This window comes from Macaca nemestrina, chromosome 12, assembly GCF_043159975.1.
Source record: "Macaca nemestrina isolate mMacNem1 chromosome 12, mMacNem.hap1, whole genome shotgun sequence".
NCBI classification, from domain to species: domain Eukaryota; kingdom Metazoa; phylum Chordata; class Mammalia; order Primates; family Cercopithecidae; genus Macaca; species Macaca nemestrina.
Genome location: NC_092136.1, coordinates 124631526 through 124647636, shown reverse-complemented (window position 1 = coordinate 124647636; position 16111 = coordinate 124631526). Strand labels below are relative to the sequence as shown.

The 16111-nt window shown below is 56.1% G+C and overlaps 1 protein-coding gene across 3 annotated transcripts in view; it reads right to left on the bottom strand.

Moving 5' to 3' along the window:
* The window catches only part of LOC105476273 (solute carrier family 37 member 2), a 28864-nt gene that overhangs the window by 6204 nt on the left and 6549 nt on the right, over nt 1-16111 (bottom strand). For 2 of the 3 annotated variants that reach the window (XM_011732042.3, XM_011732043.3), the window contains exons 2-15: nt 8619-8700; nt 8186-8279; nt 7981-8059; nt 6245-6380; nt 5732-5808; nt 4751-4917; nt 4070-4107; nt 3622-3774; nt 3195-3285; nt 1660-1722; nt 1220-1305; nt 673-721; nt 405-478; nt 71-149 (exon numbers count right to left, since the gene is read on the bottom strand). In XM_011732042.3, the coding sequence (XP_011730344.1) occupies nt 71-149; nt 405-478; nt 673-721; nt 1220-1305; nt 1660-1722; nt 3195-3285; nt 3622-3774; nt 4070-4107; nt 4751-4917; nt 5732-5808; nt 6245-6380; nt 7981-8059; nt 8186-8279; nt 8619-8700 (1268 nt within the window). The remainder of the gene's footprint in view (nt 1-70; nt 150-404; nt 479-672; nt 722-1219; nt 1306-1659; nt 1723-3194; nt 3286-3621; nt 3775-4069; nt 4108-4750; nt 4918-5731; nt 5809-6244; nt 6381-7980; nt 8060-8185; nt 8280-8618; nt 8701-16111) is intronic. The other variant, XM_011732044.3, reaches the window with a different exon arrangement.

The following is a 16111-nucleotide window of genomic DNA, read 5'->3' as shown; positions in this document are numbered from 1 at the left end:
TGCACCTCCCCTGCCCACCGGAGGGCACTATGCCCAGGGGCCGGCCCACAACAGAGCTAGAGTCACAGACCTATGGAGCCGGTGCCGTCGATGATGGCCGTGACTGTGGACAGGGCTTTGGCGTTGCCCTTCAGGCTCTTGTGAGTGCCCTGGAGAGAGACAGTGGAGTGGGAAAGCCCAGCCAAGCGGCTGCAGGAGCGGAACCAGGACAGGAGAGGGGCTGACTCAGGGAAGGTGGTGACTGGGGTCTGGGCTTGAGAGGAGAGGGGCCCATGGTACATTCTGAAGGACTTTGATGGTTTCTCCTCTGCGGGATGGGAGACAGTGGGAAATGGACCTGGAGATGGTGGCCATGACCAAGCCCCCAGAGTGGTTCCTGGCCCTCGGGAGGTGGCCCCACTTACCAGGTCAGCAGAGACAGCAGTGGTGATGAGCGCGTATGGGCCGTTGACCAGGCCCCCGCAGATGATCAGCATCACTGGGACGGCACAGAGACAGCCCAGTCAGAGAGGAGGCACCACCCACAGCCCCAGCCCCAGGGCAGGAGCACCCTCTGGCCTTCAGCCCTCCCAGCCCCTCCACCTGCCAGTGCCCCCACGTGGGCTGGCCTCATGGGGCCCCCAAGGCAGTGCCTTTCTCATGGCCTGGCAGGACTTGCAACCTCCTCCTCACCTATGGAGCTGGTAATCCCGTCCTGGCCAATGTAGTTGTACAGGAACATCTGAGAGAAGAGAGGGGAGAGGCAGAGTCACCCAGAATCCCTTTGCCGGCCTGGAGCCCTGAGGTCTGGAACAACCGTCTCCTGCCCTGAAGGCATCCTATTCCTTTTCCCTCGCATACCCAGATTTCTCTGGTCTTTAAATGTCCCAGGATGGACGGCCTAAAACGTGGTACTCTATCATCTCCCTTTCTCCCAACAGTCTTCTCTCAGATTCAACCTCAATCTCTTCTTTCCTTGATCAAGACGTTTAGGAGGTGGTCTCCTTCTCTACCAAGGCCAAACAGTCATGAATCTCCCTCTAAAGTCTGCAGTCTGGCTCTTTTTCCAAGGTGCCTCTGCTGACCCTCGCCTCTCCTCCCCCGTGTGCGCACAGGGATGCACGTGCACGTGTACACAGAGACAACCATGTGTGTAACACGTGGACGTGCACACAGGCCAGAGGCCCACACAGGCTCCTGCTCACATGCATTTGCACTTTACCCTCGAGGTTATACGTACCATGGGGGCAGCCAAGATGAGCATGACGCAGCAAGTGGTGGCCCTGCCATTGGTGTAGTCAGAGATGAGCCCGGCCATGATGCCGCCTGGAACACATACCCACTCACACACTGCCTCCCAGACAGGGCCACCCATCCCCTCACCTGGCACCCCAGCTGTGCCCAGTGCTGGCCTGGGCCTGCCAGCAAGAACCAGCAGAGCTGCTTTGTCTGCAGCCCTCCCCTTCCTCTAGTGCCCATCACTACTGGAGACCAAACAAAAGGGCATCTTTCTTAGGCCCACCCAGCCAGGCAGGAGCAGAACTGAGAATAAACCCAGGAGCCATTTTTCCTCTGGTGCCACCTACCCGGGTCATAGCCCATTGGACCTGTCACTTCTTCCTGCACCCCACAAGAAAAGAGGGGAAGGGAGACTGCTGGCAGAGCAGGGCAGGGCCTCACCTATGATGCCACCGACATCAAAGAGTGTAGACAGGTCCCCAGCCTCCTTGGCACTAAAGTGAGCTGTGGAAAACACAGGTATGTGGTCAGACCTGGGATTCAGGACAAACATCCTTGAGCGTCACAGCTAGAAGCCCTGCAGAGCATGATCCAGGCCACTGCCCCCTTTTCCGAGGAAGAGCTAGGGACGTGTGGAGCAGGCTGGCCAGGGCCACAGGGTGAGAGTGCAGCAGTTTGGACAGATGCCCTCCTGGTCCCGTCCTGTACTGCCCTCTTCCCCTGCAGGATGACCTTCACCTCCCAGAACAAGCCCTCCCTGGCAAGCCCTGGGATCTGGCCCCCAAGCCTGCTGTCCCGTGGCCACCTTTCCCCTGGAACGCAACCTGAGGCTCAGCCCAGCCCTTTCTCTGCTTCACTGGGGCCCTAGCAGCACTAGGCGCTCCTCCCGTTTACCTGAGGCTGTGCTCATACACAGAGCCAGGAAGGAGACTTGCAGGGACACAGGGGCCTCAGGTAACAGGCCTTGGCTCCATGTTTTAAAAAAGGAATGTCCAGAAGCTGAGATTGTAGCCCCACCCTCGAGATTGCCTCATACTCTGAAGTCAGCACCAAGGCCACAAAACAAAGAGTCACGGTGTCCAAGAAGCTGCCCTAGCACTCCACACTGTCACAGAGAGAGGCCCCGACAGAGCTGCAGGGCAAGCTACGGCTTGAGACTTGGCCATGAGTAATTCCTACAGTATCCTGTTCAGAGCAAGCACAACGTGTGGCAAGGTGCTGTTGTTCCTCCCCAGGGCTGGGAGGGAGGGGAGCAGTACTGGGTGAGAGGTCCTCAGCCCTGGTGGAGCTTGGAGGCTCCTGGGGGCTGGGCAGGGCGCGGTGGGCTGCTCTTTGGTAGCCCGACCTATGGAAAAGCCGAGACCCAGGCCAGGTGGACATGAAACATCCTTTTTCAAGTGATCTCTTCTCATCTGTACATCCCTGCGCAGGGGCAGCAGGGAGTAGGTCTGTGAGACAGGGCAGAACACCAGTGCAGCCCAGCAGACCCAGGCATAGGGGCATCAATCCCATGAGGTCCCACTGGGAGACCACCATGGTCACCACCAGGCTACAAGGAGTGGGGTCGCTCATCAGGCCCTCTTCCTTGGACTGGGGACGGATCCGGCAGGCAGGCCTTTCCTAGCACCTCCCAACCCTACCACCTATGAGCCAAGCAGCCTGGAGGGGGCTTCTCCTACACTAAGGGCTAGAGAAGAAGACAGCAAGAATTGCAGAACAGAGCTCTGAGTTCCTAATCCTCAGCTCAGTTCCAACGGAGGGAAGGTGGCTGGAGTCAGGGTCTAGGGGGTAGTGCGCTGGGTTTAGCTTTCATTTAAATAAAGAACTAAATCAAGCTCCTTTCACTCTAGGAGAGGTTCAGCAGGAATTCTGTCTATATACCGGAATCACAGGTATCACCACGACGGGCTTCCTCTCCCACCAGAGGTGGCCTTGCCTCCTCAGAGACCCCTTCATTCCCCTTCTCTTGGACTTACCCACATTGAAGATGTAGAGGGGCAGCCAGTAGAGGAAGGTGTAACTGACCAGCTTGGCAAACAGCAGACACAGAGAGAACTCGACCACGCCCTGGGGAGTGCAACAGGGGGCACATGGGAAGGGGTCCAGAGGTCCTGGGTTCAGTGGTGGCCCCGAGGGGTGCTCAGCACCACCCCAGTACTTTCCATCACCTGCCACACAAGGCAGCCTCCAACACATCCAGTCCCAATAAAAGCAACATGACCACTGTGCAAGGTCGTTTCGAGACAAGTCTCCCACACTGCCCTCCCCAGGCAGGCTGCCCAGCTTACATCTCCCCTATAAAGAAGTTCTAGAAAAAGAGATCACCCAAGCACCCCATCTCCTCATCGCCAACAGAAAAATATGGAGAGCCCCTCTCTTTCCTCCATTCCACAAACTTCTTACTGGGATCCGGAGCGCCCCAAAGAAGTCGATGGCAGCAGGCTCTTCGCATGGCCCCTTGGAGGTTTTGGCCACAGTCTCAAGGCCGCTGTCTCTGATAGAGCAGGGACTGTTCCCAGGGTCCTCAGGGTTGTCCTGGTTCTCAGCTGGCTCACCCTGAGCAGAGGAGACGAGCCCTGATGTGGGTGCGTCTGTGTGCTGCCTCCCACCAGCTGAAGGTGCAGCCCAGGCAAGAGACACTGGCCCCCAGGATGGGGAGGCACATGTTCATCTCGGGCTGGACTGACCTGCCAGACCCATCAGGCTGTAGGGCCAACCCATGTGCCTAGCACTGGGTCTGTGAGGTCAGTGAGGGCCAGAACTCTCTGCTCTAGCTCCCCAGGCCTCTCTGCGTCCAGCGCTCTGGATGGAGTTGGAGGGCAGGGACGGGGCTGGGAGGGCTCACACTCACATGGTGCTGAGGAGGGGAGCAGTCCACATCTTCTGGGTCTGGAAAAAAAAATTGCCTTCTAAGAAGCTTCCCAACCCCCCCAATCCCAAGGTGATTGCCAGGCCCTCACCTCGCACTGGGTCTAAGACATCCCAGGAACCGGCCCCACCTCCAACTCCTAAGGTGGCCAGTGTGTGTCCCAGCAGAAGGGAGCAGGGCCTGGGGCTCAGGAGACAGCTTTCTAGGCCTGGCTTTCCTAACAACCAGCTGTGTCACTACTGCCTCTTGGACTTTAGTACTCTTAGCTACAGAGTGGCTCTCATACCTGGCCTGGCTAGTGCACAAAGCCACCTGCAGCAAGTGGAGAGCCTGGTCACTGTAAAAATGTCCCTTCAACTCCACCTTCCTTGCTCACACCTCTCAGATTCAACCAGTGCTTGCCAAGCACCTACTATGGGCCAGGCATTTTAACTATGGTGTCTCAGTTAAGCCTGCAAAAATCCTACAAAATAGACATTATTATTACTATTATTATTTTACAAATGAGAAAATAAAGGCTCTGAGAGATTGTCCAAAGTCTCAAGGCTGGTCCTCCCACTCTGTGACCAGCAATCTTTCCAGTAGATCTAGCTGCCTTCTCCCAGAAATCGAGACATTCTAGGCTCACTTGTGGGCTCTGTGGGGAGTGAGGGGCCCACTCACGTTCGATAAGGAAGAGGAAGGTGATGACACCCATGATGGCGGTAATGATGCCAGGCACGACGAACGACAGGCCCCACTGCCCATTCACCCAGATGCCGGCGATCAGGGAGCCCAGGATGTTGCCCACAGATGTGTGGGAATTCCAGATGCCCATGATGAACCCCCGCCTGGAAGGGAGGGAGAGAAAGGAAGAGGGAGAAAAAGTAAAAAGCAAAGCACATTGTTCATAGCAACGGCCCCAACCAAGCTCTAAAGCTGGGCCAACTGCAGCTTCCCCAAGGCACCAAAGACTGAGCCCCAAAGCCGCAAGTCAGCAAGGAGTGGGAGACCTTGGGTGGTGTCAAGCAGGTGGCTGCAGGGCCTGCGGTCTCGCTCCCCCTGCCCAGCTCCCTGAGTGAGTGCCAATGGGAGCTCGAGCCACACCGAGGGCATGGGGGCCCGGCCCTCGTTCTTTTCTGTCCCACCATCTCACTCTAAAGCACTGTGCTCAACCAGGGACATCTGGTAACAGCTAGAGATTTTTGATGGTCACAACTCGGGGTGTGCTACGGCATCCAGTGAGCAGATGCCAGGAAGGCTACTACTAAACAGCCTGCAGTGGTAGGACCGTCCCCAAACAAGGGTCCAATAGCCCAGAAAGTCAGTAGTGCCAACGTCGAAAATCCCTTCTCCGAAGCAACTTTGTTTTGCACACAAGCCAATTAAGGGGGGGAAAACGTTTTATAGGCTTTTTGTCTTTGTTGAAAATAGAAATTCATCTATTATTAGAAAAAAGCATAACTAAGGTTGCCTGCTCTATGGGTTAAAGCCTCATCACTGAGAAAATCAGTCCTGCTTTTAGCCACTGCTAAGCATGTGAACAGCAACTCAGAGGCCGCTTTCTGACCCTTCCCTCCGAAATCACATCAGAGGCCACAGTGACCAGCTCGGGACCCCCAGCCCTCCCAATCCTTCCCACTCCTCCTCCCTTGTCACACTCACTTCCCCTTCCCGAACCAGTTGCCAACGCAGGTCACCACAGAAGGCCAGCCTGTGGTCTGGACGAGTCCATTACAGACCTGCAGGGAGAGGGGAGGGAGGATGGGAGCAGACCTGGGCTGAGCAACTGGCTCCCTGCTCTGACCACTCTGGGCTGAGGAGGTTCAATTTTATGGCCAAGGAGCCCTCCATACCCCACACTACAAACCTTGCCCTTCCCTTACACACATGCCACACCTCCCCAGTGTCATGAGCTGGCTTCTCTCGCTCAAGATTGTTCAAGCAGAGACCAAGCCTCTCAGGCATTAGAAGTGACCACGGCATTGTGCTCAAGGCCAACTCTCTGAGTGAATAAATGCGGGGGCAGTAGGACCAGGAGGTGGAACCCAGTGCAGTGTAATAGAGAGCACCAGACAGGGAGCCAGGAACACAGGCTCCCATCCGCTGTGAGCGGCAGTCTCCCAGGTCCTTCCCGAGACGGGAACACAGGCCCAAGTGCAAGATGGTAACTCATACCTGGATGACCACAAAGTACCAGAGCTCGTGGATGTTCCAGAAATATCCCAGGCCAAAGAGTGAGGTGAAAAGGCCACTGAGCAGCATTCCAGCTGAGAGGTAGTAACGGAGCGGAAGCCGCTCCCCGAAAACCCCACTGGGGAAGAGAAAGTTGGATCTGCGGTTAAGCTCCTCTGAGTCCACCTCAACTCCCTGCCACATTTCTGCCCCCACCACACTAGGAAGTGGCTCTGGCCAAGGTCCCACCAATGACCTCTGTGTGGCCATATGACGGGGCCAACCTCTGTCCCCCACTGCTTCTGTGACACCTGGCCATGCTCCATGACTTTAGCCTGCCCATCTTCCTCGCTTGGCCAGCCGCTCCCTGTCGTGGATTTTCCTCTCGGAGCAGCCTTTTGTATCACTTTTATGGTTGTAACAACCACCCATAGGCTAAATAGCTCCACATGCATATCTTCAGGCCTGATCTGTCTCCCAGAGCTTCACAGTCAGTCGCAGCCAGGTGCCTCCTTTATTCAGATGCCCCTGGGGCATTTGAAACCCAGTGCTCTTAAGCCGAATTCCTCTTCCTCCTCCTGCCAACCGCCCTGACCCCTTCATCATCCTGCTACCCTTATCTGAGTGAATGCCACCCCTTGGCCACTCAAGCCAGGCTCAGAGCTCCCTCAGACTCCCGTCCCTCCTCCCCACCCCTCACATTCAGTGTCCAAGACTCACCGGGCTACCTCTTAGCTAGTACTCCAGTACATCGCCTCTTTCCACCTCTATCACCACTATAGTAACACAAGCTCAACGGCTTGGGCTGTTGTCAAATTGGTCCCTCTGTGTGACCAGTCTCATCCACCTCAGCATCACTCTCAGAAATGCCCATCTGGATGGGACGCCCTGGCGAAAACCCTTCCATGCATCTCTGCCTGTGGACCTCATGTGCAAATGCCCTCAGCCCTCAGCCCTCAGCCCTGCTGCCTTCCCTACATTGTCACTCCCTCCATACACCTGCCCGCAGTTCCTCCCGTAGGTCATGCTGCTTCTTCACATTTGCCCTACTTGCTCCTGCTATTCCTTCTGCCCAGGTCTCCATCTGCTCCGCCATGCCCAAGTCCCTTGCATCAGGTCAGGCACCATCTCCTCCAAGAAGCCTTCCCTGACCCCTCTGCTCTAGCTCAGCTTGGACTGAGTAACGACCTCAGAGCTCCCAGAACACCCGATGGCCACGTCTGTCATGGAGCCGGCCACAGTTTTAGCACCAGCTGCCGATGCATCCATTGCCCCCACTAGCCTGTGAGCTCTTTGGAGGCAGTTTGCAGCCTTATTGATCATGGCTTCCTGGCAAGGAACAGCATGCTTCCCGCGCTGGTTTGGATGCAGCAGAGGACGGGGATTCTCCCAGCTATATATGCACACAGGGCCATCCTTAAAGGGTCCCAGTCCATACCCACCAACTGTGCTATCTGAGTGAACAGACTCAAAGGCAACATCCAGGAAAACCTTTCCAGGCAAAAGAGCTGCTACCAGTGGGAGTCTACCAGGCGAAGGAGCAGTCCTGCGACCGTGGTAAGGCACGGAGGATGGCTGTGGGTGGATTGTATGTGCAGCATCCCTGATCTCACTCCCACGTTGGGGAGCCATCACTCCCTGGTGGGAGTTCGCTTCAACCCAGCTGCCCCCAGGTTCCTTAAGGGGAGGCAGCAGCTCTAAATCCTCCTCTTGGTCACAGGCTTAGCCTCTGTCCTTACCTGATGAACATGCCAATGGCATAGGCGACAAGGAAGGCGTTGTCCACGCCCGCCAGTAACTCCTTGTAGTTGTCCTTGTCTGAAAGCAGATGGGAGGAACAGAAAGCTGACTGCATGGATGCCCCTGCAGGAAGCCCTCCCTGGACACCCCCTTCTCGAGGAAGAGGGAATGGGAAATGGGAAGAGCACCTTGCCCTGTGCTTACCAAATGGGGCCCAGCTGCACCACATGGTGTCATTGAGACTGTGAGTATCATTGATGGGTTTGATCTGCTCCGAGCAGTTCTGGTGCAGACGGCTCTGGAGAGGCAATGGGACACACAGGTCAGGGGTTGACCCAGAGGGGAGCAAGCAACCACCTGCCCCAACCATACCAGAGACACTGCCTCCTAACCAGATTCCATGTCCCCCTACTGGCACCTCCTCCTGCAGGAACTGGCTGCAGGGGAAAGCGGCCACATCAGAGCCATGAGCAGCATCCACACAGCCCAGGGGCCCTGCACGCTTATTCCAACTACAGCCACCCACACAACTGTCTTAGGGAATAAACTCAAAAGGAGCCTCGGTGGCCATGGGAAGGGGTAAGGACGGTTATGACAGTATGCTTCTGCACTCCTCCTTGCTGCCAGCCAGCCTCACTTTGACGACACTGATGGGCTTCCTGGACATGTGATAGCAGGTGTAAATGAGGAAGGTCAGCAACAGGATGGAGCCTCGAAACCTGCAGGAAGGGACGGCATCTGTGTTAGTGGGAAGTCAGCCCCGGCTGGAAGTTCTGGGCCAGCATCCCCGACCCGTGTCCCCTCTGGCAGTCCCAGGGCCTGGGCACCACCAGCTCTTTCCTTCTTGGTGCAGAGGCCAAGGGGAGGCTGGGAAAAAATGCCCAGAGGCCAGGGTGCTCAGGGGACCTGTCTCCCTGGTCCCAACTCCTGAGGCCTCTGTTGGAGCTGGCTCAGCCCCAGCCCACAGGAAGCACCTCTGCCTGCTCTGACCAGCTGGCAGCACCTCTGCTTTTCGTCGGCCTCCCTGAGGTCAGGGCGCCTGTGTGTGTGCGTGTGTGTGTGCGTGTGTGTGCGTGTGTGTGTGTGCGCGCGCGTGTGTGTGTGTGTGTGCGTGTGCGTGTGTGTGCGTGTGTGTGTGTGTGTGTGCGTGTGTGTGTGTGTGTGTGTGTGTGTGTGTGTGTGTGTGTGTGCAGCAGAGGTGGGGGCAGGGAGTTCGAGTGGTTTTCACATGTCTGAAATGATTGGCGGTAGGAAGGAGACTGAGTCAGTCAGGAGAAGTGTCTGCTTTTAAAATGAGGTCGACACTTCTCTGAAGCTTCCACCAGGCAGACACAGCACCTCTTTCAGCCAGGTGGTAGTTGGAAAAGAGGTGGCAGTGGGACAGCCGGTGACAGACCCAAGCCTTCTTCTTAGTCTCAGTCTGTCCATCCCACTGGATAGAGCCCATTCTTTCCATCTGTGACTCACACACATGTGCTGTCTCCCACTCCTCACGTCTCATCCCATGCCCTGGCCCAGGATGGAAAGAACAGTCCAGTTGGGTGGCACTCAGCATTTCCACTGCGCCCTGGCTGCTCCCCGAGCCTGAGGCCTGGGGAAGGACCCCAGAGCCCTGCTGAGTCACTGTCTGCTTCCTTGCTGCAGCCAGGAGCCAGGACATGCATGGAAAATAGGCCTCAGAGTGGAGCCCCAGTCCAGGAGAAGGGGCCAGGAGTTAGGCGAGACCCAGGGCTCACTGAAGACTTCATGGAGAAAGGTCAGGAAAAAGGGTGGGAGGGCTCCTGAAGCTCTTTCTGTCCTGGCTCTGAGAGCCCAAGGGGGGGACACTGGATGCTCCCTCTGCCTAAGAATCCTCCTTCAAACCCACTTCCCCCAAATGTGGCATGAAGCAACACCCACTACCACTTGGGAAATAAAGGGGCATTTCCGCGAAGCCTGAATGGGCTTGGGCTACAAGGCTCCTTCTCACTTTGCCCCTGGATTGAGCTTCCTACCTGAGTCCCCACAGTCTGTGTTCTTGAGAGACTGAAGTTGCTCCTGCCCCCTCCACGGCTCTGCTAAAATGCTTTCAGTGCCTTTCCATCCCATCCGGCATGAAGGTGCAACAGTGCAGTCTGGAATCCAGGCGGCTCCACACCCCAGCCTCTCGGACCACCGGTTCCCAAAGGTGCACATGTGGGTCAGAGAGGTCCTCTAGGGACTCAGGTTGTCTAGGGAAGCTGGGGCTACTCCAAGTGCCTGTCACAGTGACTGACATGGGCAAGCTTGTGGCAACAATGTTTTCCAGGTTCCACCTATTGCCATACGGCTCATGACTCTTAGTTCAGGGACTTCTAGAATCTGAGGGCAATCCTCTGAGAGACTTTGAAGAGGTTGTCCAGCTGGCCTTCTGTAAAGAGCAATGGATGGAAGAACCCTGCAGCCCTACAGATAGCACCCACCAAGCCCTGCCTGGGATGCACCTGGTTCAGGGGGAGGCGGGAAGCTTTGCGTGGCACCTCTCACTAATTGCCTGTGTAGCCTCCCGGGAATCCCTAAGCCTTTTTTTTTGCCTCTGGTTTCCTCATCAGTTACACGTGGCTGCTAGCATCAACCCTGTCTGTCCCACAAGAGAACACAGCATGACTCTCCCCCAGTCCCCAGGTCCCTGGTTATACTGCCGCTGAGGCCCCCCAGTCAGTGGGACCAGCCTTCATGACCACATGGACGCGCCAGGGCCTTTGCCAAGATGTTTGACCACTGATCATGGTGACAAATCAGATCCTCTCAGTGTCTGAAAGATCCCTGGGGGCCTCGGGGCCCCAGCTACGACTGTTCTTTCATCACAGGCTCGGCAGTGAAGCCCTTGCTGGCTGCGTAGCCTGGTGTTGACTAGGAAGCCAGACTGCACCTCCATACTCACGCTGAGCCCTCCCAGGGCTGGTCAGAGCCAATGGGGGCCTGGAGGCACAGCCTGCTGCTAGCACCACTTCCCCTCCCACCCCACTCCCCCCGCTGCACTGTGTCAACTCCAGCCTGCCCTCCCCGACTCCGCTGCTTGTGGCCCCAGGTATTCTTCCTTATTTGCCCCATGGCCCTTTTGTCTGGAGTCCTGTCCCTGCCAACCTCAGTAGGAGGAGCTGTGCCCATTTCTAACATCTTGATTCTCTTTGGCCGAAGCGAGGCTGCTCTCCCATGCATCCCTGTGCCCATCCTGCACCAGGCACCATGCTACAATCCAGCACTAGCAAGAGAATCTATGAGCGGGATCTCCACCTGCCTGGGCGCACAGGTCAGCCGGGAAACAGTTAGACCTGGTGTGATGACACTGTAAGAGAGAGCCCTAGATGACACAGAGGAGAGACTCCGAGCCAGAAGGAGGGAGCAGTGTCGGGAAAGGATTCCTGGAGCTGAGGCTTCAAAAACAAGCAGGACGAGGCCAAGCCAAGCACAGCTGGGGCAGGGAGGACTGCCAGGGAGAGGAAGCAGCGTGCACGAAGGCATGGAGGTGTGAAATGACACTACCTGTTTGGGGAACTCCGTCTCAGTGGGGATATCTGAAGGGTGAAACTAAGTCAAGCAGAGGAGCAGAGGTGGCTGGGAAGGGCAGGGGCCTCAGGTGGCATGGCACAGGGCCTCAGATGCCAAGCTGTGGCATTTAGGCTATCTGTGGAGGTGATGGGAAGCCACTGAAGAGAGCGGGAGTTCCCAGGTCAGCGGCTCTGAACCCCTGCCAGCCTAAGCCAGGTGAAGACCCAGGGCTGTGCCCTGTAGGTTTTGGTGGGAAGCGCAGACAGGCTTCCTCACTAAGGCTCAAGGCCAGTTCCCTGGGCCTTTTTCATCCTGCCAGCCACTCCCAGGCACATGGCAGCATCACAGGGGACCCCAGGTGGTGGATGTCTATAAGAGAAAAGAGTAAGGACTTGGGAATCAGGCAAAAGTTGGTTTCATTCCTTACATCTTTTTACTCATCGGAAAAGCAGAGTCTGTCACCTTTCTCAGAACTACTAATGGGTTAGTGAGATGCACCTAACCAGTCTGAAATTGCTCCTGATGCCCAGCAAGCGCTTAGATGACAGCTAGTGTGCTTCCAATTTTCAGACGAGGAAGAAGGGCTGGAGGGGTGGAGGCGGCCCACATTGCTCTGTTAGGGGAGCCAAGTGGGGTCAGGAGCTGAACCAAACTCTCCTGGGAAGTGGAGGTTCTAGGCCCTGGATTTACCTGGAAGGCAGAGATGTGGCTGCCAGCCTGGGACCCTCCACCCCACCTCCCACTGTGCATAGCTGGGTCTAGATGAACATAAGGATTCTCTGGCTCCTAGAGCTCTGGCCTTGCCTGTGGTGGGCTCTAGGGCTTCTTGGGGAGCCTACAGTGGGACATAGGGGAGACTCCAGCCCTGGGGCCCTCCCACCTGCTCCCCTGGGCAGACAGGAATGTCAGCAGGGGTCCCCACTTGCATCCTGACCTGGTAGGTTCCAAGATTCCAGCCCTGCCCTCCTCCAGGTGGTAGCCTGGTATCCCTGTCAGCTCTGACCCCAACTCCCTGAAATCCACCACCTGGAGTCCCCCATGATCTGCCGGTAGAAAACCTGACACACCCAAGGTAGCAGGAGAGTCATGAGTCTTGGGGGTGCAGGGGGTCCTCAGCTGTGTTTTGTGACACTAGGCCTGGCACTGGCCACTTCTGGGACTTCCTTCCTGGCCTCCAGAGGGATGGAGGGACGAGCTCAAAGTCACACCACTCGCTGGGCATGGCATAGTTGGAGCTGGGCCTCCTCCGAGTCTGGTGCTCTATCCATTCCCCATTGTCAGGGCCTCCTCCGAGTCTGGTGCTCTATCCATTCCCCTTTCTCTTCCTAAGAGAAAGATCAAGGTGCCATGGTCCACAGGAGACTGGGAACTTCGGTCAGGCTAAGGGCTAGGCTAGACGGAGGCCAAGACTGCCAAGCTCACACTAGCTTCAGGAAGGCAGCTGATGCGCTCCTGCATTTAGAACCCGCAGGTTTCACTTCTCCTGTCACCAGTCCTTCCCTCATGAGTCAAGAGGTCCCAGAAAAGAAGCAGGGCACAGAATATGAAGAGTCAGGCCTTGCCTAGCTGGCCCCAGGGTGGCTATGACAGGGAGGATGCCACCCAGGGGCTGGGCCAGGCTGGGCCAGGCTGGGCAAGTAGGCCAATGACCAAAGGATGGAGGGGAAGATCCCCGGCTGCTCCAGATGGGGTGGCTGTCTCATGGCCCTCAAAGACTTTGTTAGCAAGAGGTGGCACTTCTCAGAACCCACCTCCCCCCACCGGATACTGGTTACTGAATAACCAAGTTAGATAGAGAGGTCGACTAGCTATCTCTTAACTATTAGCTGACAGTCCAACCTACTCTTTCGAAGAAGCCCGATAATAACTTTATTGACCTCGTTGAGACTTTGCACTAGGAATGCTTCTGGGGTAAAAATCAAGAAATGGCATCTCCCAAAGCAGCAACAGATTAGAAACAAACAAACAAAACCCCCAAAAGACCAACTGCCACCACCACTGCAACAGCAAAAACCAAGAAACAGCCCAGCAGAGGGACGCTGCTCCCGGGATGTCAGAAAGCCCCTGTTCCCCAGTAGCTCCCTAGCCACTCCCCCGTCCCAGGCTGGACTGGCTGTGGCTACAGGTGACTTTGGCACTTGTCCTGAGAAAATGGACTCAGTGGCCTCTTCTCGGATGTGACTGTTCTGAGACTAAGCAGATCTGAAAAGGATAGAGGGCTGGGTACAGTAAGAACCTGGCTGGGGTCAATGGTGACAGTGCCCACCTCCCCCCGCCAAGCCCTCCACCAGCACTGGGAGATATCCTGCTAGGAAAAAGCCAGCCAGGAACAGATACCACAGGGGCAGAGCCCTAAGCCAGGCCTTTAGCATGCAAGACAGGACAAGGCTCCCTCTGGGAGGCGCAAAGCTCTCTCAGGGCAGCAGCCAGCCCCTCAGGGAACCCTCTGTTTGCTGTCCTTCCTCCAGCTGGGACGTGGGCGCATGCTCAGAGAGATCAAGTTGGCTCAGAGCTTGCCCCGAGAGCCTTCCCAGAGAAAGAAGCCATTGGCCAGGAGCCACGAGGAACTCAGGACGTTTGAGAAGAGATTGGTGGCTCAGATGACAATCGGTTTTAGGAAAGAGGAAAATACAGGACAGATGGTTTTGCTTTGGGAAGAAAGCTGAGTAGGGGACCCTGAATGGTCAGGCAGAATGAAGACAGGCTTCATGCTGCAGCAGGGGCTCTGATCAGCAGCCGGAATAACGGGGAGGGTGGGAGTGTTGGGGGAGCTCAGAAGAGGCAGCCAACAGGTTTTAACTCGGTGTCTCTTCTGAAGAAAGGTTGTGTAAATAGCACTGATGGAAGCATGTTGATGATGGCAGAGCTGCAGTCCTGCTTAGAGGTGTAGGAGGATGGCCTTCCTTCTCCTGAGCAGGAATGGTCCAGGGGACAAGACCTGAGCCAAAAGCCAACAGGAGAGTAGTAACACTGCCCCCCCACCCCGCCCCACCCCACACACACACCAACTTAGTGTCTGTGTCTGTTAGTGACTCAGATAGGACGTCCTGGGCTTCAGGGACTCTACGCCTGGTGTCTGTCCTCAATTCTGCTGTTACTTTGGGACTGTCAACTCCGACCCCAGCTCTCAGTTGATACAGAAACTTGACTGGAAAAAACAAGGCCTTGGCCAACCATACAGACTATTTCAAAACCTTGCTGCTACCTTCTAGACCAGCCCACAGGGCCTGAGTCAGATAGCCCCACCCCAGGCCAGTGAGGTGCGCGCCAGTCCACTGTAGGGAGGGAAAGAGGAAACAGCAGGGTGGAAGAGGAAGCCCAAAAAGCAGCTGGGGGAGAAGCTGCTGTCACGAGGGGTGGGGGATGGGACCTCCACAGGCTCACATGCCCCTTCTGGGGGGCCAGAGTAGGGATCACGGGCTGAGCCTCCAGGTTCTCCCCAGGAGCCCTCATTTCCTATTCCAAGCAGCCTCTTCCCATCAAAGCTCATTTTAAGCAGCCCTTTCTGCTGCCCTTACCATGCACCTCTTTGCAGTCAGCAGGAAAGTAAGATATGAGAGAGCTAGCCCACAGAACAAGGAAACGGACCTCAGACTTCAAGCAAAATTGGCTGAGTCCTTATTTCTGGTTCTGCCACTTCACGTGACATTGGGCAAGTTGTTGTACGTCTCTAAGCCTCAGTTTGATCTTCCTTTAAATAAGATCATACACTCCTGCTGAACGAGAGTGTTATAAAGATTAAATGAGATATCCTGGATGTGAAAGTGTCTGGCACACAGGTTATCTCTCGGTATGCGTTTGAATGTCTTTCTCCTGCGTCCTCCTCAGGGTGGGCACCAGGAACCGGCAGTGAAAGCCCTTAGCTAACTCCATAGGGCAGAACCATCCGTCCTAGCTCAGCTGTGGCCTTTTCCAGCTCACAGGGGAAGATCGAGGTGTGGGAAGCTCACAGCTCCTGCTTTTCCTGCCTGCCCAATTAGCCCTCCTGCCCATTCCTGCTCATCCAGCTGTGGTCACCCTAGTATTTCCTCCCACAGGCTTTTCTTATGCACGTTCTGGGCTGTCCCCTCAGAGGGCCCCAGGAAATGGGCCCAGCCCCATAAGGACCAGCCGCAGTCATTTCCCATGCTGCCAGGCGCTCCCAGACACACCCGCACAGACACTGGCACAAAAGGCAGGAACCAGCCAGGCTCCAGGCTGGGGAACCTCCGGTGCTCTGTGGCTCTGAAACGCCATGGACAAGCCACTCATCATCATCCTGACAAGGAAGGCCTAACAGGAGGAGGACAGCAACATCTTCCTGGGCAGAAACTCCACCGTCTCTGACTTTTGCTTGGATGTCTGCAGCTGTCTCCACACACCTGGCGCCATATGACTCCAAGCCTCCTGTCCAGGGGTGCCCTTTGTTCCTGCCAGCTGGAGCTACATGTTACTACTTCATAGACAGGGGACGGGCCATGTCTCCACTTGCATGCCTTTGCCGGCTCTGTGACCTCTGCTCAGAACACCTCCAGATCCAAGTCAAAGACTTCCTTCTCCTAATGGAGATGAATCTCTCCCTTCACAGAAATATATAAGCACCTAGCCAATACCAAGTATGCTAGACACTGGGCTAAGTGC